This window comes from Arachis ipaensis, chromosome B06 (genome assembly GCF_000816755.2).
Source record: "Arachis ipaensis cultivar K30076 chromosome B06, Araip1.1, whole genome shotgun sequence".
Taxonomy (NCBI): domain Eukaryota; kingdom Viridiplantae; phylum Streptophyta; class Magnoliopsida; order Fabales; family Fabaceae; genus Arachis; species Arachis ipaensis.
In genome coordinates, this window is record NC_029790.2 from 89,741,127 (window position 1) to 89,767,378 (window position 26,252).

A 26,252-nucleotide genomic window follows, 5' to 3' on the forward strand; every position below is an offset into this window, starting at 1 on the left:
TCTTCAGGATCACGGAGTTGGTATGAATTCTCAATGCCACCAAAATAAAAAATTCGGACTTGGAAATTGGAGTTTCCTTTGTGTGTGAAATATAGTATGGAGTCCAGATTGATTTTGTACATCTGATAGAACTCCTCCCAGCCTCGAGTCAATGCAATTTTGCCACTTTGGAGTTGTGTCCAAAAGCACCTACAGGGGTTATTCCTTCTGTCAGGCACAACCAGGTCCAGGTAGGGGGTACGATTTGGTAGCTCATCGGGAGTTATAGGTAATGACTGTTACAAATAGGTCAGGTTCTGTCAAAACATCGATAGCATTGCAAAAACCTTAAAATTAAGAGGTGTTAAGGAAACAGATGTTAATTACCAGTTTGAACATTAAAGGCCTTATTACTGGCTTAAGAAACCTCATCTTGTAGTTCTGTGTCGTACCGTTATCAATCGCTTGAACTCTCTTACCCTTGTCCTTCGAAGACGTCATCTATGGCAAGTGTCACACAGTTGCCAAGTTCAAAAAGGAACAGAATCAGATTTCATTTAAAAAACCTCATACAGTCGAATCTTTTGATTTAAAATCAACACACATGCATATTTTTGGAATTGAAAACAAAGTGGTTCAATTTTTCCACAAACAGTGCAACTATATTTTGTTGAACTGGTTTACTGTAGTGATCTATTAAATCTTTAACAGAACAATCTTAATCAAACCTAAATGCATAAAGTCCTTTTCAGACGAACAAATCAGAAACCCAAATCAGTCACCCATTCATTTAAAAAATGCTTAACTATCTTATTTTGATTTTACAACGATTACATTTTTTATTACATTGACACTACATGCAGATGATGATTAACAACCGATCACTATCAGGAGAAGAGTTAGGATAGAGTTTCACCTTGTTTGACATTTTCTCCGATACGAAGCTGTTGTAGTCGATACCTTCAGCAGCAAATTCTGTGTTAGGTTGGGGTTACTATGCGAAGTGTTTTGTGAAGGAAGATGGAAGGTGAATAGTGATTACTGAAGGATACTTATGTTACACGCTTGTGAATGAAAAGAAAATATAAAGTAAAAAATGAGGGGTTAAAAACGCGGCGTTTAAAAAAAATTTAGTGAGTAATTTAGCTACTTAAACCTTGCGGTTTTCGATAATCTCTAACAAATATTCTGTTCTATCCCAATAACTCCCCGTAAATCCCTCTCCATCGAATTTCGTTTTCAAAGAAAAACTTAATAAAATTTAATTTACCTCCCAAAAAAAAAAAGAAATCCTAGGAAAATGAAATTATTAATTGTTTGCTATTAACAGCATTAATGTTTGCAAAGTTGTTGGAACACATTTTAAGACTTAAATAAAATAATTAATTTGATTAGTCGGTTTATACGTAACTACTACTATTTCCTTTAAAAATTAAATTCTGCAACAATTGTTACTATCTTATTTAATGCTAGATTAAAATAAAATCGCTAGAAACTCGAAACAAACGTTTTAATATTTTTAAATTTAAATTCAATTTTTTAAATAATTTGATTACTGGGTATCTTTTTTTGCAATTTTAAAATGCCTGTGACTACCTATTTTGATAACTATTATTGTTTACATTTAATTTTTTCAATGAAAATTATTAAACAACATAAAACTAAAAAAATCTTTGCACATTTATAAACGACACATTTCCAAAACATTTTGATAATCAATGAATTAAAGGATATTTTACGTTTTTCAAACATTAGGATAACACAGAGTTGGCTAATAATAAAGTACCCTCTACCACTGATTCGACGTTTTGATTAACTTTACATTAAAAGGTTTAATAAATTCTCAACTAACATAGTAACATAGCAAAATAACTGATAAGGAAAAAAGTTACACTCATTAATCAACAATTCTTCGTCTGAAAACTTCCTTGGCATCTCCCTCCTTTCAACCACAGCCATCGTCGAAGTAATTAACCAAGAATGGAGTCTGGATTCCGGTAAGCATCTTCTTTAATTTTTACTACCTCCTTTGATAGCAGCCGTATCTGTAAAGAATAAAATCGAGCATATTTAAATAACTGCATGCATAGAATAAGTAAATAAAGAGTCACAAAATGTTTGTCTCCTCCCTTCTTTTAAGTTTCGGGCCACTGTGTTTTATTTGTTGTTGTTTCTACATGTTGGTTAGGTATGTTAACGCATTAAGGAACATTCAACAATCTTACAACCAGTTCTATGTCTTCGGGCTCTTTGCAACAGATGTACTTATATCCACAATTTTGACTTCTTTCGTTGTTATGATTCTGTTAAAAAACATTTGGAAAACTAAGTTGCCATGGTTTTGTCTTGTTCCGGCACAGGATGATGTTGAATTCCCACCTAATATCGTGAATCTCTTCAAGTGGTACAGTACCACTGATCTTTATTTGGCTGACACTCAAGACAATTGCCTCCACATCACCCCCAAGAGAGACGATAACAGGTTCTGGATAAAGGGAGCTGATTTAGGGAGGATATGGCGCATGTACAGACGAAGTTCTTTGCTGAGTGTGGAGCTTAGGTACGTTGGCTGGGGAGTATTCTACATGCTCGTCTAGGACATTAACCGGAAAGATGAAACTCCGTGTGTTGTTGATGAACTGTATGCGGCGAAGGTTTTGACTGACCAAATCGTTCAACGCTTAGCTTCGGTGTGCGGTGCTTACTTCAACAAAGAAGCCCAACTTAGAGTCTACCAGACCGAGATGTTCCTTAGGAATCACCGCCGGAGCCAACAACAGCAATATTTCGATACTCAGCAGTCAGGGTTAGTAACATCGGACCATTATTTTCTGGTCTAATTTCTCACGTTTTCATGTTTTATGCCTAAATTTTTTTAACTCAACTACAGTGTAAACAAGAGGCAACATGGTGGGGGGGCTGAGGCAGGTCCTAGTAAGCGACAGCGACCCAAGACCTCTCCTGACTCGTCCGTCAACCAGGGGTCAAATTAACAGATTTTTGCAGACCTATAAATTTTCCTGTGTAGTGTAACTAATCAAAATGTTATCCTGAAGGTGTTATTTTGTATGTGATGTAATGTGTTTGACATTTGGTGACCAGTTGAGATATACTATAGTTTGTATTTATGGTGCATATGTTGCTTTCTATTTTATTGCAACTACGTTTGGTTATCAACAGTGTATCGACCAGATAGTGACTGCTACTGCATGCAAATACAATGCTACTGAATGCAAATGATACTGTTTGCACATATCATATATGATAACAATAGTATGTGGGAAAACAATGGATTATGTTAAGCATTACACAGGAAAAAAACTTTTGTGTTAACTGTTAAACAATCAGTTTTACCATGAAAATAATTTTAGAGGTTTAGCTATTCTTCTTGTTTAAGATTTGTTTGTGGCCATAACAAAATCATTGTCACAATATTGTATTACCCCAAGAATGCTGGGTTTATTTGATTTCTTAACTTTGTTATTTGTTAGTCGGAGCACTCTCCCGGTTTTGGGTATTAAAAAAGTTAAGAAAAAAAAGAAACGTACTAGATTTCCAAAACAAGTACATTGTCACTGGCCCACTCAAATGTAATTTGAAATTTTTGGTTATAGTGTATAATCCTTGACGTTTTAGAAAGATTTTTTTTCATAACAACAGCTTTAGGGCCCACGAAAAAAATTAAAACTTATATACAAAGTGTCTGCCACATACACCAGTCCGAATTTAAAATGTCCAACTAAAAAAGGTGAAATTCAAGTAATATATTTCCAAAATAACATTCCTGGTATGTCTCCTACGTTAGTCCCAACAAGTTCAAGTACATAATAATATCATATGTTTGGGAGGTGGATGGTGAAGGACTCCAAACGACATTAACTTAATTAATGGTCATAGGGTTTGTTATTTCCAATTTAAACTTCATGACCACAGCCGAATAAGGAACCGGATTGATCAAGATTCTATCAACAGAATCAAGTAACATGGAAAGATAATCTAACTTGGATATTAAAAATAAGCCTATAACGTATATTTCAGCTCCCTTAACAAGTCAAGATTCTGTTGTAACTAGATTATTTTGAAAAAAAGACACTAACCTTTATCGTATATTGTATGACTAATTCACACAGCGATAATGTGTTTCTGTCCACCATCTGATCCAACATTTCATGCCCTGTATGGTATGATGAACGACATTTTTCCCCCATGATAATGCGCGGGATTGATGCGTCGTTGAAAAGAACGAAAGAAAAATCACCCGAGTCTTTGTCCCTCTGAGGCATGACTGTCACCCTTTGAACCACATGACCAAACATGTTGCAGAAAAACTCAGCAATGCCATCTGCAGTGGGCATGGACTCTCGACCGAAGCATACGGTCAGTGTCTTTGGACGTTCCGCGTCATCCAGCTCCTTGCAGACGTACTTCTGCTTTCCCTTATCTTGCTCAGTTTGCCTTCCTCCTTGTTGCATATGCAATCCTCGGCCATTGTTATGTCTACTTAATGCCTCTGGTGCAACCGATATGCACTGGTCCTGTGTGTTGAAACCCACTAGTTCTTTAGGATTCCTCTGGTACTCCAACCACACGGCATCCATCGTTATGTCGCCTAGAATTCTAGAGCAAATGGTTGATAGGGTATCGGGAATTAGCATTAGAAGGACGGATCTCATCCTATGAACCTGGTATAACGTGAGCTCAGTTTTCAGCACGTGTCCGAGGGTTTCGAGTTTTCTGGACTTCTCCACAACCTCAGAGAACTCCTGAGATAGTAGGCATTGCAAACAGATGACACATTCATCGGCAAGACTGTTCATAAACCAGCCTTCATTTTTTATGGCTGTTTGCACAATACCATTCAGTCCCATTGTCTCCATTGACAGTAGAAATGTCATGACCATCAGGGACTGTTTAACTTCACGGTGAAGGACTTGCGTCAGCATCCTGAATGCAGTTCGATCAATTCCATGGAACATTTCCAAACATTCGATTGCCATGGTTGAGGGCTTCCTTCTAATATCCATGTTGTATAGGTTAGAATTTGTAAGCATATAGTTTGTAGTTGTAGTTTTTTATGCTTAGACCACCAACTCGTTTCCTCCTTCTTGTAGTCATGCAGTATGGTCTCCACTTTATTGCACCATGTTCTTGCTCGTAGTCCTAAACTAACCATCACCTACCTAATTGGAATATTATTTAATGGCCTTAATTATGTTGTATACATGTATATGATTTTATTGATACCACTAGGTACGGTTTATAGTTTCTTCTTGAAAAAGAACACGTGTTAACTTTATCTAGTAAGGCGAAATTGAAATTAAATTGGGTAAACCTCGCCATATTCTATGAATCATAACAGGTTATTTAGCATAAGCAGTAATAATTTTTGTATACCATATTATCATTTTAATTTACATAATTGAATAGATCTTACTAATTAATTCTATAATAAAATTAATGTTTATAGACTAAAATAAAAATAAAATATAAAAAGTCGGAAAATATATTTTTAATTAAAACTAATAAAACATAAATTTTAGAGAGAAATGAGAATCATTAAAAAAAGTTAAATATTTATGTTGGTAGTAATTGAAATAAATGAAAAAAAATTTTCTGATAGGGTTAATGGATGAGGGTCTTATAGTGAATGGTTCTGTGCCTATGGTTTATCGTTTGGCGGTTTCCGATTCAATGTTTACGGTTTAGGGTTCACATTTTGATCGCTAGGTCTTTTAGTGAACGGCTTCGTGTATATATTGTTTTTTTGTTGCCGGTTTCCGGTTGAATGCGCACGGTCCAATGTGTACGGTTTAGTGAATAGGTCTTAGAGTGAATGGTTTTATGCTAATGGTTTATTGTATGGCGGTTTCTGGTTCAACGTGTACGGTTTAGGGTTCGCGGTTTGGTCGTTAGGTCTTATAGTGAATGGTTCTGTGCCTCTGGTTTATCGTTTAGAGGTTTACGGTTCAATACGTACGGTTCAATATGTACGAGTTAGCCAGTAGGTCTTATCATGAATGGTTCTGTGTCTATGGTTTATCGTTTGGCGGTTTCCGGTTCATCGTGTACGGTTTAGGGTTCGCGGTTTGATCGCTAGGTCTTTTAGTGAACGGCTTTGTGTATATATTGTTTATTGATTGCCGGTTTCCGATTCAATTCGCAAGGTCCAGTGTGTACGGTTTTAGTGAATAGGTCTTAGAGTGAATGGTTTCGTGCTACTGGTTTATTGTTTGGCGGTTTCTGGTTCAACGTGTACGGTTTAGGGTTCGCGGTTTGGTCGTTAGGTCTTATGGTGAATGGTTTTGTGCCTCTGGTTTATCGTTTAGAGGTTTACGGTTCAATACGTACGGTTCAATATGTACGAGTTAGCCAGTAGGTCTTATCATGAATGGTTCTATGTCAATGGTTTATCAATTGGCGGTTTCCGGTTCATCGTGTACGGTTTAGGTTTCACGGTTTGATCGCTAGGTCTTTTAGTGAACGGCTTCGTGTATATATTGTTTATTGATTGCCGGTTTCCGGTTCAATTCGCAAGGTCCAGTGTGTATGGTTTTAGTGAATATGTCTTAGAGTGAATGGTTTCGTGCTACTGGTTTATTGTTTGGCGGTTTCTGGTTCAACGTGTACGGTTTAGGGTTCGCGGTTTGGTCGTTAGGTCTTATGGTGAATGGTTTCGTGGCCATGGTTTATTGTTTGGCGGTTTATGGTTCAATACGTACGGTTCAATGTGGAAGATTTAGTCAGTAGGTCTTATAATGGATGATTCTGTGCCTATGGTTTATTATTTGGCGGTTTTCGGTTCAATGTGTCAGGTTTAGGGTTCACGGTTTGGTCGTTAGGTCTTATAGTGAATGGCTTCGTGTATATATTGTTTATTGATTGCCGGTTTCCGGTTCAATTCGCAAGGTCCAGTGTGTACGGTTTTAGTGAATAGGTCTTAGAGTGAATGGTTTCGTGCTACAGGTTTATTGTTTGGCGGTTTCTGGTTCAACGTGTACGGTTTAGGGTTCGCGGTTTGGTCATTAGGTCTTATGGTGAATGGTTTCGTGGCCATGGTTTATTGTTTGGCAGTTTATGGTTCAATGCGTACGGTTCAATGTGTACGATTTAGTCAGTAGGTCTTATAATGGATGGTTCTGTGCCTGTGGTTTATTGTTTGGCGGTTTCCGGTTCAATGTGTTAGGTTTAGGGTTCATGGATTGGTCGTTAGGTCTTATAGTGAATGGCTTCGTGCATATGGGTTAAGGTTTGCCAATTTCCGGTTCAATGCGTACAGTACAATGTGTACGGTCTAGTGACCAAGTCTCAGAGTGAAGGGTCTTCGTGCCCAAGGTTTATTGTTTGCGGTTTCCCATTCGATGTGTACGGTTTAGGGTTCACGGGTTGGTCGTTAGGTCTTATCATGAATGGTTATGTGCCTATGGTTTATCGTTTGGTGATTTCTGGTTCAATGTTTACGGTTTACGGATCAAGGTTTGATCGCTAGGTCTTTTAGTGAACGGCTTCGTGTATATTGTTTATTGTTTGCCGGTTTCTGGTTCAATGCGCACGGTTCAATGTGTACGGTTTAGTGACTAGATCTCAGAGTGAATGGTTTCGTGCTAATGGTTTATTGTTTGGCAGTTTCTGCTTCAATGTGTACGGTTTTGGGTTCACGGGTTGGTCGTTAGGTCTTATAGTGAATGGTTCTGTGCATATGGTTTATCGTTTGGCGGTTTCCAGTTCAATGTTTACGGTTTAGGGTTCACGGTTTGATCGCTAGGTCTTTGAGTGAAAGGCTTATTGTATATTGTTTATTGTTTGCCAGTTTCCGGTTCAATGCGCACGGTTCAATGTGTACAGTTTAGTGACTAGATCTTAGAGTGACATGTTTCGTTGCGTACGGGCTAGAGTTCACGGACTAGTTACTATGTTTTATATTCAATCGTTTCGTGCATATGGTTTATGGTTTGTCGATTACCGCTTCAATGCGTACGGTTCAACATGTACTGTTTAGCCTAAGGGTGTGTTTGGCAAACGCGTTACAAGAGAAGAAGCACCTTTAGCCTTCTTGAAAGCTTCAATTTTTGGTTTGGCAAATTTTTTATTCATGAACGCAGAAGTGATTTTGCTTTCAAAACCATGGTTTTCAAGAAGCTACAATTTTAAGCTTCTGCGTTTCACCAACGGGCTTCTAGCCATCAATACTCCATATTTATTTACCTTTTACAAACTTTATCCTTTATGCATGTTATTATGTTATTTATGGAATTCTTATTATTTTTGTTTACATTAACTCTCTTTTTTTATTATTTATTTAAATATTAATTTTATTATAGAATTAATTAATAAGATCTATTCAATTATCTAAATTAAATTAATAATATACAAAAATTATTTAAGGTGGTGTCAATTTTAGTAATTTTTTATCTAAAAGTGATTTTGAGTAGTATAATCCAAACAACATTTATTTTACTATGATTCATTTTGATGCGAAGATTGCCAAACATAAATCACTTTAACACAAACTTACTTTTCATCAAGATCAAGTTTACAGAATCAATTTTATTCAAACTCCCGTTTGTAAACTATAATCCAAACACACACTAGTGACTAGCTATAATGTCTTCGAGTTAATGGTTCCAGTTTTATAGTGAGTATATTATGCTACTACTAAAAAAGTTCCAAACACATTACTAATAGTTAGTTTTATGTTTCGTTATTATCTTTCGGGGAAGGAAGTGCTTTGCGATGAGGGATGGGAAGTTAAGTCTCCTATAACTGATAGGCAACGGGCCTAAAGGTGGAAAGCAAAAAAGTCATTAGGCGGGTGCACCATAAATTAGATGACGAGTGTCCATGACAAACGAAAAATCAAAGATCTGTGTGGGAGACAGGTAATGTTATACACATAATTAATGAAAAAGAATATAACTCATAGGAAATGGAAAAAAAATTTCCCTTTTCTCGAGCTATCAGCAAATACGTGTATTATTTTCATGCTAACCTTTTCGAGTGTTTAGCCGTCGCATTAAACTTTGTTGCGGACTAAATCTTTGACCGAGTGTGTGATAATAAGAGATAACAACAAACACAATTATGTTATATGAGCATATTACTTTATGAGCAACTTAATGGAGACAAGCATTCATTACGAAAATTAAAACAAATCTTCCAGTAACCGATTGGTTAAAGAAAAAAATAGACGGTTACCAGAAAATGTTTAATAGCTTTGACTACAGCAAAGGAAATTAAACAAATGTATTGATTTGAATAACTTCAAATAGATCCAAAAGATGGATACCTCGACTAAACGAAAATAATTTTAAAAAAAATTTGGTTGGAGCCTTATCTTTTACCAATCAGAAAAAAGATTTTTAAGTAAATTATTTTTTTTCAAAACTTTAGGAATATAAACTGGAAACGTAAACTGCCTCATATATTAGAGGTCTATAGCCAAATATCAATCAGCTGTCAAAACTCCTTTGAATAGTAGGGACAACCTACCATATTTGTTATTCTTTTAAGAAATTGTGCTTGCTAGTGGAGTGCAACTCATTAACTGAACATTTTGCAGTATTTTTCATGTTTTTTTTTAATAAAAAAATTAAACAGCTAAAACACACAATGGCTGCAAGAGGAAAGCGACGCTCAACACAAAAAATAGAAAAGGGAAACGACGAAGCCAAAAAGGAACAAAGTAGAAAAATCTCAAGAAAAGTTGTCGACAAGGAAGTGATAGAACTGTCATCAAGGTTAGAATTAAATTACATTTCGACAAACTAGTGTAGTCCTTTTAAAGCGATTCTGAATATAAAGTATTCATATTTTTAAGTTTTGTTTCTCATAGTCTCCGAGGAAGCACCATGCATGACCAGCGACTACATGTAAAATTTAACGGTGGAGCCAGCAAAGAGATAGGCGACGACTTCGGTAAAACTACAGTCGTAGAACCTTCCCTAAAAGAAGTGGTAACGCAAATGTCGACGATGATGAATACACTTTCAAACCTGATTGCTTCCCAGACCAAGATGTGTTATCCTGTGTTTGGAACTATGCCACAAATGATTAATCTTCGGAATGGGCCGCCCGATAACTTCAACCCTACAGTAATGCCTGTGATCATGAGCGGATTCAGCATGCCATCCGGTACTCTTGAGAGGAATCTGGATTCCTCCAAAAAGATTAGATCCAACATGTCCAGCATTCATCAAGCCGCAGATTCAATATCGCATATGGCTACAAAGTGTTGTTCAATGTCTCCGAAGTGTGAACAGACACCGCCAGATGATTATGTTATTCGCCGAAGTTTGTTCAGCGATGATGATACTGGAAATAAGACAACTACAGAACCAGTTATAACGAGTAGCTTAGACAAGGCTGTATATGTTAGCTACTTCAACCCGGCTGACAGAAAATTGCCACTAGCGAAGGAAACCGCAAAGATACCTACGGTGGGTTATATCATGTTAAGTGTTAAAGATTTGTTGTGGTAGTTAACTATTAATAACTAACGGCTTAGTTTTCGTTGTATCAGTGGAAGCCTGTTCTGTTCCGTCCCCCAGCTGATATGGCACTGTGCAAGGACGAAGTTTCACTCGTAACCTACGTCTTTGGTTCAGATCTGGAGGATGAAGAATTGAATTCGGAGATAATCTCACAGACAAACTTGTGGCATGCTAATAGGAGAGTCATGTATACTCTACTGCCAAACAAACCATTGGTGGACGAGGTATGGAATTTTCAGTCATTAGCCTTCGTTAATTTAATAAATGAAATTACTAACATATAAAATAATTTTAACAAGGGAATATATGTTTATATTTTTTCTTATTGGCCGTCAATCAACGAACGCTGAAGCAGATCATAAACCTCACAACAAGCATGCTCATGTGTGATGCACGCAAGGACACCAGTTTTCCCTGCTTGTGGTTTTTACCCACTACATTTTCGGTGAGTGAAAACCATTAAGAGGAGCTCCATCTCCTAGTTTCCATTGATCTTATACATGTTTATGAAAAATCAAATTTCAGCGATTTGCCCTTAATTGGACTCACTCCCCAAAGACTTTGAAACGCTATTACGCTGAGGAATACATGGGAGAGTTTGAGTCGTTATGCAAGGTAACTTTCTAATTTAATTCTCGTAATATATGATAATGTAAATAAAAAATGATTATTCCAGTATAACTTATTTGTGTATATTTTTGTTAGATTTTTGTTCCAATGAATGAGGATAACATGCACTGGTACCTGCTTGTAATTGATATAGAAAAAAGACACCTAATATTACTGGATTCTAAACCATCTGTCTCAAGCAGAACCAGGCGCCGTCGTTGTGCGAAGCTAATGGTAGTGTTTCGAAATTTCTAATATGCGGAAATAAATTCTAAATTGCTAAATTGCTTGAACAGACACTAGAGTTGACACCTGAATTAAATTTTACTTTGATTACAAGCACTGTTTATTGAGGAGATGCTTGATGACTCGACCTTCTATGCTAACCAAACAACACACAGACCAGTAATTTCGGAGTATCCTATAATACACCTGTAAAGATTGGCGAGCAGAACGATGACTCGTAAGAAACCTTATAAGTTATTATTGATTGTTGAGTTCTGAATTACTGAGATACATCAATGAATTTGCTAACGTGTGATGAATACATTTTCCTTCTGCACAAGTAAAAGAGACCGCTAACATATTTATTGACATTGTAATAGTGCTATACATTGATTTTCCGGCCAGCCTTGGTTACGGAAGATAATATTTTTTACAGTACCATTTCGTCTGCTATGATTTTTTTTCCTTAGAAATTAAGTTGGTTATAGACTTCAATAAACTTTTTTTACATATACAAGGAATGATTGTGGAGTTTGGGTGACAACCTAGATGAGGGAGTGCCAATGGAGGAGTAACTACAATATTAAGGTAATTATAAAATAAAATTGGTTTCATGGTTTCATATATTATCTCAAAATTTTAATCTAACCTATGCGTCTGAATTTTTTTGTTTTTCCTCTTAGGTAAATGATAGCACTAGATTACGGCTGGCTATTGATCTGGTCATGAATCCCTTCAATTTGAAATTCCAGGAAGTCCTTGAGGCAGCAAAGAAATACTACAACGAAATATCTAAAAAGGAAGAGCGATTGGTTAAGGGGTTAGGAAGTATGCTCTGAGTTATTTATACCTAAGGCATTAAAATAGTTGTGTCCATTGCATAGACTTTTAATACTATAATGCTTGCAATAAGTTATTCTGGTTATGTTATTTGAAGTACTTTATGTTAACTTTTGATTAACGTTTTGTGTTGCGCTTACTGATTGGGAAAAAGCTATTGGGTCGTAAAAATTATGATTATGTTATTTGAAGTACTTTATGTTAATTTTTTAATGGAACCGCACATTCTGATATGTTAATAAAGAAAGGTTTGCATGATTTCGTATATTTTGTAAAACAACTTAGTAAACATGATTTCAATAATTTACCTAAATATGAACACGATATTAAACTTATTATATTTTTTTAATTTTATTAATTGTAACCTTCGTTATGTTTATTCATCTAGTGATACGTATACCAATGAATGGTTATTAAACTACATTTACCTTTACCAAAACAAGAGTAATACAATTCAAATAGAGTTTATTATGTGTATTTATTATTTAGTTTAGATTTACGAAAAGGTTAGATTAGTGATGAGGTTTGAATCCTAATTGATGGCTTCAATATATCCCTTCAACTTCATTTCCAACCGGTGTGATGTCTGGTTTTACCCTCTTTAAAAGTAAAACTTGACTTCCTAGAGAAAATCATTTGACAACACCATTGTAAACCCTCTCCTAATTCACTCACCGTGCCTATCAACTTCAGAGACTAGTCACTAATATTAGCAAACAAAGATGGAGCCAGAATTTCGGTAAGCAGATAACTATTTTTTTCTTTTTCCTAACTATTTTTTCCACACACATGACCATCTGTCTTTGCATTGTTTGTTCTTTTTAACATTGATTACTTCTCAAGTTTCGGTTCTGTCCTTCCATTGTTTCTTATTTTTAACAATTCTGACTTTTAATCATTTGGTTCGTGGTGGCTACCGGCTAGTTACGTCAGTGCCTTAAGGAACGTGAGAAGATGCCCTGACCAGACTTTCGTCCTAAACCTATTCCCAACAGATGTAAGTTTACTTCCGACGCCGCAGACGCTACTTCTCTTTACGTTTTTTTTATCTAATTTTTTTCAAAATCTGTTTAACGTCTAATTTTATTTCTCTAACTATAGGAAGATGTAAGGATTCCACATCACATTATATGGCACTTTTCGTTCTTCACAACCAGTGATCTGTTCTTAATAGACAGACAAGACAACTGTCTCCATATCCACCCAACTAGAGACGGTGATAAGTACTGGATCAAAGCAGCCGACATGGGGAGGATAAGATCTCTCTTTCGACCAACTCCACGGCTTATGCTGGAACTCAGTTACGTAGGTTGGGGTATCTTCTACATGCTTGCATGGGACCATAGTCGTTCGGTAGAAATGCCCATAGCCGTTGATGAGATATATGCCTCAAACGTATTGCCGGACCAAATCAAACAATGGCTGGCGGACAGATGCAACGTAAGGTTATTACGCTGACAGCATCGGAGGCAACAAGGTTCACCACCGCGTTCTCACGAGTCAAGGTAACAATAACTTGTTTACTTATGAAAGTAAATCTACAGACTTTATTATATTCATTGTTGTATAATAAAATTTCCAAAATTACTGCAGGTTCAACCGCCGTCAACAGGGGAGAGGTGCAGTGGCAGGACCTAGTAGGAGGGCAGTCGCAGGACCTAGTAGGAGGTATGGAAGAAATTCACCATCTGACTCTTTCGACTCGTCTGTGAACCAGATAACACCATCATCGTAGGAGATAAGATGACAAATTAATTTGTTTAAGGTTTATTAGTGAACTAATGTTTTGTAATAGTGTTTCGGTAGCCATGTCTATATATACATGTTTACTTTTGTGGAAATCTTCGATTGGTATTCTTTGTAATAGCTTTGATTATCTGAATGTAAATTATGGTGTTGGACTTCGTTATTTTGTTAATGTATATACATCTATGGGTTTATTTTTGATCAAGTCTCACACAAGTCTACCATTAGAAGTATTTTTTTATCCCGGTCATTATTTGTAAGAAAAATTGGTAACAAATACTTTATCATGTGGAAAACTTGAATGTTGTTTACCCGTGGCTACATGGATGAGGGTGTGGCAGTGGTTACTGGTAACAACCTAATTAGGTATTGGAAATACTTTATGCTGAATCTGCGGAAATGATTAAATTGGGAGTAACATGGTTTTCATTAGGATGAGGGGTTGTAATGTGATAAGGCAAACAAAAGTGGAAATCAAGTAAACAGATTAGTGACTACATTAGCAAATTAAAACCTAATAGGGAAAATTTGCGGCTGCTTCTAATTTCAAACTAAAAAAACAAAAAATCAAAGATAAGCTTATTGGAGTATGTTGGAATTCCAACGGAATTTATTTATTAGGGTAGGCAAAAACTTAGGTAGACGAGACAAATTTAATGGTACTAAACACCTAGTTCAAACAGGTTACGATAACACCGGTAAATACAATATTCTGCCTCATCAATTCTCATTGGATGCAACATCTCACACAATTAATATGTTAGACTAATTTAGGTTCATTACTTAAAAGAGAGTAACAGACTTCAATAATTCAAAAACTACAACGTAAACACAACCGAAAACCAAGAATACGAAACGCGCGTCTAGTAAAATGGCTAAATTCCAACTTCCCTTGCCAATTATTCCGGATGAACTGCTACAAGAAATCTTCCTGCGTAGTAGTGCCAAAACTGTAGGGAGATGTATGTGCTTGAATAAATTCTGGCACCGACAGCTACGCCAACCAGAGACATGCATACACCACATGCGAAGGCAGAAAGTGTTAGATCAACATGTTTTGTTTCATGTTGGATACTCACTACTGTTAATGGGTTCAGATTCACTATATATAGTGAATGCTGCTTCTGGAGAAGAAGTGCATGTTCAGCAACCTTTCGGAGTTGGCGTCCATGGGTGGTTTCGTATTGTTGGAGTGTCAAATGGGAACATATGTTTCAAGTTCTCCCGTGAACAAGACGACACAAGACTTTTGGTATGGAATCCGACAACACAATGCTCTAGAGAAATTTCCGACCCCCACAGGGACCACGGTAGATCGTATTTCCCAGTATATGGTTTCGGTCATGTTCCAAACTCAGATGCATACACAATCATACATATGTGCAAAAGGGACATAGCTGATGCCTACGTTTTTTTTCTCTAGATATTGTTCAAGGCATTCTACATGGTTTCACTGCGTTGATTGTCTCCCTGGTGTAGAAAAAATTGACCCTAACTCTGTTTTTAATAATGGTCATGCGTATTGGATAACTGGTACAGGAGATAGCTATGCTACACCCAAGTCTGTTTTATGTTACAGTGTTGAAGATGAATCATTTAGCGAGGTGTCTATCCCAGTAGGTGCAATATATACCATTCACAATTTACTAACCCACAAGGAAAAAGTTGCACTCCTCGCTCATACACACAACGAATTTGGTTATGTCGCAGCAATTTGGCACTTGAATGAAGACACGGATGGAAACAAAATATTAGAGCAATGCTGTAGGTTTGCGAGTCGAAGCATCAGAGAAAATCCAATACTATTCGTGGATGATAACCTACTTTTGTTGGTGAACAATTCAAAGGAAAGAGAGTTACTCGTCAATTACAGGTACAGAGAGCTTGTGTTGACAGAATATGACATCGAACATGGCACTAGAAATCTATTGGTGAGGAGAGCATGGCGATACCCAGAAATGCCACACCCGATCACAGTAAGGTCTACACTCAAGTATTTTGCAGGGATGTTTCCTGTCTAGAAATAATTGACATTTAGATATACTCCGACTACATGTATTGTGGAACTTGGTTGAAACTCTTTGTTTAGTATTCCGGTTGATGTTAATTATGTTTTTTTTTTTTGTTAATGGAATCCCTAGAACTGTTATGACAATGGTTAATTCCTAGTGTTTTTTCTTTCAGTTTGTCTTTACAATTGTATGTTTTACATTGGTTTGAAAGAGCCAAAATTAAGAGAAATGGTTGCATAACAACCTCAATCTATCTAATTCGATGTGTCATGTAGTGTTCCTCATGTACAGGAGATTTATAATGGTGTTATTCTATTTCTAACCATCCTAGTATAGGGATTATGTGAGAAATAACAGTTAAGCTACTAACATTTTACGCGAATATTCAATCAAGAAATGCTATCCCAAAAAAACATTGATCAAATTAACGGTTAACACATACATGAATGGAATAAATAGTTACCTGGAAAAACTTGGTTTTCTTTTAAAATTCTGGAGAGAGTTGGGCTTAACAGGTTTCAAGCCAGTTGCTGCATTAATCCTCACTTGAATTATCCACTAATTGTTTTTGTAGCTGGCCCAAATTGATAGATAGCCTACTTTATTTTTAGATAGACTTGAACTACCAAAAAATAAATGTCTTTCCAGGTTAGTTGACCGAGCCCAATCCCAAGTATGACAGAAAGACTAAATATTCAGTTAATTAAAGTAACAAACGCTGGGGAAAAAAGATTTCGATGACCTTTGATCATATACTATGTTACACCTTAATACCTAACCAGAACTCATACGGGATAATCGTGAATCGAGACAATTCGACTTATAATTCGACCAAAGTTTTCCTATGTAACACGATTCGACCAAAAAAGACGACATATAAACAGACATATAAACGGGCAATGTTACAAGAGAAACTTACATGCTGGCCCTGGGTTTTAGGAGAACAGTTGTATACACCACTGCTTTGTTGGACGATGGCAGAACCCAGCCCAGTGCACAGTAAAACCTGCAATAAGCCATATACTCGTTGAATATTACTTTATAAGAAGAAAAACAGAGCAACCCAGTACATGGTAACCTGGTAAGACCTGCAATAAGCCATTAGCACTCCATGAACAAACCCCAGGTTGCACTCTACCTCCACGGCCACGTCGCTGAAATAATCAACCCGTTAGCACTCGTTCATTTACTTTGGATTATAGAGTAATAGGAATTCAAACAAGTGCATGAAGGGGTGAATAAAGTCAAACAAATTGAGCAAACAAAGGATTCAGCAATAATGGGAAGTTATGGTTTTTTAAAAAGTCAGATCTTTCAATTGGAGTATTATACATCATGTGCAAGGGTATAAAGATGATGATCTACAACTTCAATACCTAATGAGATGAAGCCTTTAAAATCCATTATGTAAACAGACAGGCTAGCTTATTTCAAGCATCATAGCTTGTTGAACAATTTTAGTGTATTAGAACAAAGCAGTGGCCATTCATCATGATCAAATAAACTACAAGTGTTAAGATTTATTTAGGTTCAAGAGATTAGAAATTTGGAAATCTATGCAGGAAATTTTCTGAAAGGAAAGCAATTAAACTTGACTAACAAGTTGTAATTCAACAAATTTCCAAAGCCTAACATAACATTCTAGTTTACTTTCAGCTTCTTCATTCTCTCACAACTTAAAATTTATGCTGCACACTAGTATATAAGAAGAAAAACAGATCTTGTCAATTATCTATTGTGGTGGCTGCATGATTTGTCATGGAAGTCACCAAATCATCGGTGTATATTGTCATGCCCTTCACCTTACTACTCTTACATAATTGTCGAAGATTGAGTTATAACATGACTGCAATCTTAAGCATTCGTTTCACTAATAAAAAGGTTGCTATTTTCTGGTATTCAGGCTGACTTACTACAACATATTAGCCTTCATATGCTACTGAAATTAGTAGGGAACTTTGATAACTAAGTCACAAAAATAAATACCATAAAACATATACGTATCTATAGGTAAAACAAAAACACGTGACTAGAAACATAAACAAATTCCAACCATGTTGCCCAAATCAAATAAACGTCTTCGACAATTTTTGCTTTTAAAGCTTCAAACATTTGTGTCTCTACATTCTAGTAGCAATTTTCAGCAAAGAAGGAAATTATTCTTAAGTTTCTGAACCTAATCGAGGTGCTTCGGGTTCTGGTTTGCAGCTAATCAATAGACATTGTTGATGAAGCCTCCATGTCTCTTGCAGCTGCTTCTCTAGCCTTTTTCCTCAACTCTGCTTCTCTACTTTTCTTGTTCAGCAACTTCTCTAGTTTTGCTATTCTTTCCTCTACATGGTTTATCAAGTTATCCATTCCCAAATGTTCTCCAACATCATTCTGCTTCCCGTCACCCGATCCCCTTGTAGCCTCCCCCGCTCTGACCCTAACAATGTGGTCATCAACCCAGAGAAAGAATTTGCAATGTGCTTCTGTCACCTACAACGAATAGAACACAATTAATGTAAGGGGTTACAAAATACTCCAATTCAGTCTAATCCATGTACGTCACTGTAATTAATCCCTAAATTCTACATCTATAAAATCCTTTCAAATTTTAGCATCCATTTTTAATATCAGATCAGGTACCATGTCAATTCTTGTCACAATCATGATTTTTAATCTAGGTAGATCTATTTTGAATAAATCAACTTTTTTCCAATTCTCAGTCATTCATCAAAATTAACCAGCACCAATATCAAATCATATACAAAATCAACCCAATTTAACATCAAATCCATAACAAAATCAAATCATTTTCATAACCAATAGGCATGCAATTCCCAACAATTCAAAATCACAACCACAACAACTTGAGCAAGGTGGAGAATAACCAAAATATAGAGTCTAAAGCTCCATTCCAGAAAATTCAAATTTTAATCAAATTTTAGCATAATCTTAGTTCTCATACATAAAGAATTGCGTGGTTACCTTCAATAATGGGCATCCAAAAAATAACCTATTTGGGTTGGTGTCTGTCTTCGACATGTAACTGATGGCATATTTTTCACAGAAGCATTTTGGGGCCACACCATCTATTACATCCTTAGGTTGCAGCGAACTTGAGGTTGCATTTCCAGCTCTCAGTTCCCATTGTTCGCCGGCTCCCCCTATTCCTCGTCTCGTGTTTGAGGAGCATGCATCACTGGCCATCGATCTGATTAACATTTAACACCATCATGGACAACTATCATCATCTATTGCACTCGAAATTGAATCAATCTTCTTCGATGAACGGTGATTACAGAAAGTGATTAACAGAACAAATCACGCAAATTGGCTAAAAAAACAAAAAAACGAACGAATGACCTAGATGAAGAAGCAGTAGGGCTTACAAGGGTTTTCCGAGAGCGTTCTGCACGTGGGTCGCCGGAACCTTGCTAGCAAGGGGATGAGTTACGTTCTTCGACGGTAAATCACAGAAAATGATACCCGCGTAACCCTGGACGAAGACGCAGTAGGCAGGGTCTTCCACGGGGTTCGGAAAAATCTGTCGCTGACGATGACTGACCTTGAAATCAGAGGAACGAGGTAGAAAAAGAGGCTGTGGACATTACAGCGGTATTTGGGGAAGGTTTTGCGAGTGGGTCGTCGGAAAAATCAAACGCTTAAGTTAAGGGGAGGGTAGAAGAAGCACTGAGGTAGACGAAGAAGTTGTGGATACTACAGGAGTATCTGGGGAAGGTTTTAGGAGTGGGTCGCCGGAAAAATCAAACCCATAACCCACAGGAAGGATAGAGAAGAAGAAGAAGTGAGATCGTAGAAGGGTAAAAGAAGCAGTGAGGTTGAAGAATGAAGCAGTTCCTTTGAAGTGTCTTTTGAGAGGTAGAAGAAGAAGCTGTACACATTGAAATGGTATTTGGGGAAGGTTTTGATTTGTATGGTATTTGGGGAGAGATTTGTAAAATCAACTATTTGCGTATTGCATCAAATATAAATACGTCATGGGATATAATGTAAATAATATAAAATACAATGTAGTGTGAAAACATTTAATACATCAATTAATGAAAAGTTGAAAATTTTTTTGATCAACGACCGAGATGAAGACACATATGCAAAGATAACTTACCCACAAAATTACCATGGGTTTAGAAGAAATCACCTTTTTATAATACATAGCTCATAATTGTAATTCTCTTTCTATTCCAGAACATAGGTATTGAGAAACATTTATTATTATTATTATTATTATTATTATTATTATTATTATTATTATTGAATTAATTTCTAAATACTAACCGTGAAATTTTATCAAATTTTCATGGATTTATGTTTTTATTTTTTAAAAAGGAAATGATTATTTCATGTTGGTGGTGGTTTTTGGTCTGAGCAGATTCAACTTAGGTAGTGTAGAAGTCAGTTAGGTTCTAGAGTGAGTGAGAGGTCAGAGTCAATTCTTCTTCTCCTCCTTCTTCTTGTTTTGATCCAAAGAGTGAGGTTTCTTCTTTCTTTCCTTGAGTTGTGAGCTAAAGATGTCGCAGAGTCAGAGTAAGAAACTGACGCCGAATCTGGATAGGCAGAGCACCAAGGTGCTGAATCTCACCGTCCTCCAGCGCATCGATCCCTTCATCGCCGAGATTCTTTTCACCGCCGCTCACGTCTCTTTCTACGAATTCAACATCGAAACTAATCAGTGGGTCCGTTCTCTCTCTCTCTCTCTCTCTCTCTCTCTCTCTCTCTCTCTCTCGACACATTTCTATAATCTCTCATCTCGTTTCTTCAATTTCTGGATGTATTCTCTTTTTTTTTTTTCAGAGTCGTAAGGACGTCGAAGGATCTCTATTTGTTGTCAAGAGGTCATCAATGAACATTGCTTCTTCCTCTTTCCATATGCTTCAGTTCATGTGCACTTTGATCCTTGACCAATTTCCCTTATTTTTTTATTTTGCATTTTTCAGGAATGTGTAGCCTCAGTTTCAGTTCATTGTCATGAATCGACGAAATACAGGTTCAGATTTGTGTTTCTTTTTTTTTTTTTAATTGAATCTATTTCGTGGTGTTTTAGTTCCAAGATTAACCGCTAAATGCTAATTAATGTTCAATGCTGGATAGATTCAATCATTCAAATATATTTTGCGTTATTGTTGATGTAGATCACATTTTCTCTTTTTGGCAGTGCTTGATTTATTATTTCCTCATTGTTTGGAGAAATATACATGTACTAGTGCTCTGCTCTCATTCATCTGTGTGCCTGATTTGTGCTATCAGTTTTCTAATTTGCAACTTTCTTTGTAATATTTGTTCTGACAGACAACCTAGTAGAGAATCTATTGGATTTTGAGTATGAACTTAAGAAGCCATACCTATTATATCGGAATGCAGCTCAAGAAGTTAATGGTATATGGTTTTACAATGAAGATGAATGTGAAGAAGTTGCAAATCTCTTTAATAGGTATCTTAATTTTTGTTGTTCAAGTTATTTATGTAATCTGTCTTTTTCTTAATGCTTTCAAACTTTAGATGCTAATTCATATCAGGATTCTGTTGATTATATATTTGTGTGTGTGCACACATGTTCTTATTTCCTCTTTTGGGATGGGGGTTTCGTTGGATTGTAGTGTACCTTATGTAATTGGGCAGGATGTTTAACCCTCTATCTACAGGATACTTTCTGAATACTCAAAGATACCTCCAAATGCAGTAATGCCTTCAGTCAAAAGGTAAGGGATATTTTAAGAAAAGCGCTTATAAAATTAATCTCTCTTTGTTAGCGTTACATTCTATTGCAATTTGCTGCCTACATGTTAATTATTACAAATAATACTGTATTTAATATGCCAATTGTCAAGAAAAATTGATCTTTCAATTGGTCAAACAACCTTATTCTAATTGTGTTTTATGGGATGAGAAGGTCAGGATATATTTTCTTCATCTAATGGTTCTTGTTTGTAAATCGTCTTTCTCCAAATTCGGTCTATTTATTTTTAAACTAATTTTCTTACTTTCACTGAATTACTCTTCTATTGGGATTTTGTGTTTAGAAGTGATCGTAGTTGCATGGCTCATGCCTTGTGTTTTGTATCTAATGCAGTGAGTCCAAGGAAGTGCCAGTGTCAGTTGTAGCAGAAAGCCCTCTGGAGTCATCTTCAGCTCCTGCTTCTGCAGCTGAAGCTTTTGGAGGTCCTGTGTTTTCTACCATCTTCAGTGTATGTAATCTAGTTGCATGCCATTTACTTCAACTATGTCTTCTTCCCTAACAAAAAAACTTTTGCATTGTACTATATCATTTCTTTCGCTTTTCAATTTATTTTTATTTTTATTGTATTTTATTCACATAAAACTATTGCAGACATCTAAGACTGCTGGAAATTCAGATATAGAAAATTTTAGACAGCCTTCTGCCACTGTAACTTCCACATCTCAAAGTGGTATTTTGTCCCCTGCACCTGCTATACAAATACCATCTGCCTCTCCTTCAGGTTTATCTTTGTCTGGCTTCCCGGTTGGCCCTTTTGAAACATTCAACAGTGGCAATCAAGTCACGAATCTTGTTAAGCCTTCTAGTTTCTTTGCCTCCGCTTCTTCATCTTCACAAATAAGTGCACCTATTTCTTCTTCTTCATCCCCTAGCACAGCTCTTCAACATTCCTTGAATATGCCACACCAATATGGAAGGACAATGCCGCAACCCTTTCCACCACCTAATCTTTCTCCGTCTATTCCCACTGGTTCTAGCCTCACCATCAGCCGGGACAAAGTCCGTGATGCACTCTTATCTCTGGTTCAGGTACTTTATTTTACCATCTTTGTGACTTTTTATAATTTGATACTTTGAATTGTATTTTAGGGTGTCATTCATCACTCCTACTTTACCCACCAAGCACCTAATGTTGTGAGTTGCAACCCACCTTAGTTTTTTACCATATGATTTTGGAGTATTTCCCAAGGCAGTGTGTCTGGTTTGAGCCATGACTACTGCTCACAGGATTTAAGGGAAGGGTGAAAAATGTTATATACTAATTAGACACTACTTAAGTGCACCAAGTCTTATTTGTACAGTATAAACAGTATCAACTATCTTGAAAGTATGTAGTTAGCGATATATATTTAGCTTTACCCTTAGAGGGAAAGCATATACCATAATCAATTTATCCAAACTAATAATATGAAACTATTATGAGTTAGTAGAAAATTTCAGAGTTTTGCCACCTTGAGAATAATTGGAGAAGAAAAACCTTAATCTTTGAACTCATTATAGCATGACATTAAGTTGTAGTTTATAGTTTTGAGCGGTTTACTAACTTCTTATCTCTACTATATATTATGGGGATATAAGAACGATTGGTGTACAACTTTCTTTTCTAAAATACCCTTCATTATATATAATTTATAAAAAAATATTTTTGTTTTATTATTTCCAAGACTTAAATCCAGCTATAAGTCACTTGTTATTTCATCTAATTTCATTTTTATTGCTTTTACACAAATTTAATAAATAAAAGTGTGTTAGTGCTTATTGATACACTAGTATTTATAATGGAGTGTCAAATTTCCATCCTAGAAATGTTCAGTATAAAAATGAATCTTTGTATTGTATATACTTTGCAAGAGAATTGAATCAGTGCTTTTTCTTTTACCCGAAGTCTTACCATCTTTTTAGCTTCTAGTTTCTACCCCACTTCCTCCCTATGAAACTTTTTAAATATTTGTCCACTGACAAAATTCCTGTGTGCCAGGATGATCAATTCATTGACTTGGTGTTCCAAACATTTCTGAAGCTGAATCATTCTTGAGGAGTTCGAATTTTGAGTGTTGGGTGAAAACCTGGTATAAATGACCGCTGTACATAATAGTTACACTCCCACATTACTAACAGGAGCCTCATATCTCTCATTATAACGTAGTATAGATGTCCGACTGTATGCCTGTTAAGTCTGTCCTCGTTCAGTGCTTCGTCTGTTTGAATCTACTGAGTTTTGGCCACCACTCTTCCAAGTATCTCTGTGATGGCCGATTTCCCAATATACTATGACATAATATAGTGAAATTAACACATAATATTCACCGAATTCATGTACGTATTTGTGGACAATGACGAAATAAAATGATAATGAATATATATGAGAATGGATATTGTCACTCTTAGTTTGATAATGTCATTTTTTATAAATTTATGCAAATATACAATATAAAAAAATTATGTATGATTATATGTGGAGTAACATTATAAAAAATGAGTGACAATATCATTTCTCTATATAGAGATATAAAAATTTAATACACTAAATACTATTGTAACCGTCCATGTGTACGCGAGATTTAATGGTGAAATATTATGGAGAATTCATAGTCTCTAATTCCGGTGTATTGAAGTGGTCATCTGTAATGATCTAATGGTAATTTGGTGGTTCGATTTTCTTCTTTCTACATTTTATTTTCAGTTTGCTAGCACCTATGTTCCTTTGTATAAACATGGGGATCCTATGTAATTTAGTTTTATATCAGGTCTTCTGTCTTGGAATAAATACATTGCAGTGTAGTACTCTGCTTTGCTTATTACATTAGAAGTTTAGAACATATCTTTCGAGTTTAGACGGATCAAGCTGTTTAGCTTATTTTACATCATGTTAAACATTGTTGGAGTGCAAGAGGCTCTAATTTCTGTGGATAATGCCACACATATGGGTAGGTACAATCTGCACTCAATATGAGCCAAACCAATAAAAGATTAGTTGATAGTTTAGTTGATGATTCATTATTGTTAATTGATGAAATCACATTTACTATTTTGAAAATATAAATAATAAAAAGAAAGGTATAGTACTATTTTAGTCCCCAACCTTTGAGTCAAATCCTAATTTGGTTTCTGTTCATATTCTGGTCTACTACTTAGCCATACCTAAAATGAATGAAGCCCAATCAACATATATTATCCGGATTGACGCCTACTCGACCTCATAAAGGTCGGACATAGCGACGCTATCCTAACCTTGTTTGTCCGAATAAGTAACTAACTGTTACAATCTCTCCTACTCATTTAGAAAGGAGATCTCAACAATCTCCCTAATAAAAGGAAGTAACAAACCCACCATCGAAGATTGAACTATTTCAAAGGTGGAACTACTTCAAAGGTGATTATTGACTCTATATCTACACTTATAAATACCCTGACACTCTCAAATATTCTTCGAACTTCAATTTATTAAAAACCTGCCTAAAAACCCTTGCTAAATTAAGTATCGGAGTTCCTTGCAGGTACCACCCCCCACGAGGAACTCGGACGGCCTCACCCCTACAGGAGAAGACGTCGAACCTTTCACCCAAAGGCATTTAGACCTCACGTTCAGGCTCAAGCCACCCTAGTTCTAGGTAAGTCTCAGAACATTGTCGTCGTTGCCAAAGATCTGGTAATCAATACCGTACGATAGCGGACGACATTTCGGAAGATGGACACACGACTTCCAATTCGGAAGCCTGAGAAGAAGAGCCACATAATGATAAATGAGTGTTAGTCATACCTTTTCGAATGGATAAAGAAAAAGGTGTTGCCAGAGACACATATCAGTCAAACCCGAAAGGACACAAGATAAGCTCAGAAATTCATCGATCTAAAAGATCCGGGCCAAGAGCTGCCTTAAGACAAAACACTTAGAGTCAATAACTTCAAACATCTTTCCTTGGTTGAATTGTAAACTTCAAGGATCCTCATAATACAATTTGGAATTTAGTTTTTGAAAGATCCTTGATTTTTAAGTATACAAAATCCATAAAAAATAAGAGAAGTCTGTATGTAATAATGGGAGATCATTATAAACTCCACCTTTACTTGGACTTGAATTCACAATATCTTCAATTCTTTAGTTATTTTTAGTTTTTTTATTAGTTTTCTTAGATTTAAATCAAAGTTCTTATGTTTTTAGTGAAGATTTGATGTAATCATATGCTTGGAGTTGTTTTAGAATGATTGTATTTTCAAACTAGGATGAATTTTATGAGAAAACACAAGTGCACTTCCAAGAAGGAACATAAGGTTGGTGCCAGGCTTGAAAAGACCAAGCCCAGCACCCTGGACTGGCGCCCAATGCCCCTGCTCCAAGTTGGGCACCCAACCTTCAAGCTCAACACTAAGGAAGTGGCGCCCAGCACCTTAATCCCATACCCATCGCCCAACTCTTCCATCACCAAGCCTAGCGCCTTCGTGCTTGGGAGAAGGCAAAGTGGGCTGGCGCCCAGCGCCCAAATCCAGAGCCCAATTCCAAGTGCAAATTTCACTCCCAATGATTCAAAATGTTTCAAAGTCCAGTGCCAATTCAAGGAGCCCAGCATCAAGACCAAATTCAACTCTCAGAAAGCTTCAATTCAATTTAAG

At 36.3% G+C, this 26,252-nt stretch overlaps 2 protein-coding genes across 2 annotated transcripts; one reads left to right on the top strand and one right to left on the bottom strand.

Annotated features, from left to right (window-relative positions):
- Positions 3,153-5,003, bottom strand: LOC107647038. Its single transcript, XM_016351170.1, has 2 exons — positions 4,077-5,003; positions 3,153-3,221 (listed from the first exon to the last, which is right to left on the bottom strand). The coding sequence occupies exons 1-2, from the start codon at positions 5,001-5,003 to the stop codon at positions 3,153-3,155; spliced, it is 996 nt and encodes a 331-aa protein (XP_016206656.1).
- Positions 20,224-24,442, top strand: LOC107604651 (mRNA-decapping enzyme-like protein). The gene is given in 8 exon segments (XM_016306279.2): positions 20,224-20,580; positions 20,699-20,739; positions 20,842-20,891; positions 21,194-21,335; positions 21,547-21,603; positions 21,975-22,089; positions 22,233-22,670; positions 23,620-24,442. Coding segments are annotated over 8 exon segments (1,065 nt in total). The 5' UTR covers positions 20,224-20,415; the 3' UTR covers positions 23,677-24,442.

What these genes read in the sequence shown, in the direction of transcription:
- LOC107647038 (XM_016351170.1), bottom strand. Translation starts at nt 5,003, where the DNA reads ATGGATATTAGAAGGAAGCCCTCAACCATGGCAATCGAATGTTTGGAA. An exon ending in TCATACAATATACGATAAAG is followed by an intron (nt 3,222 to 4,076) that starts GTTAGTGTCTTT and finishes ATGTGCAAACAG; the next exon opens with TATCATTTGCATTCAGTAGC.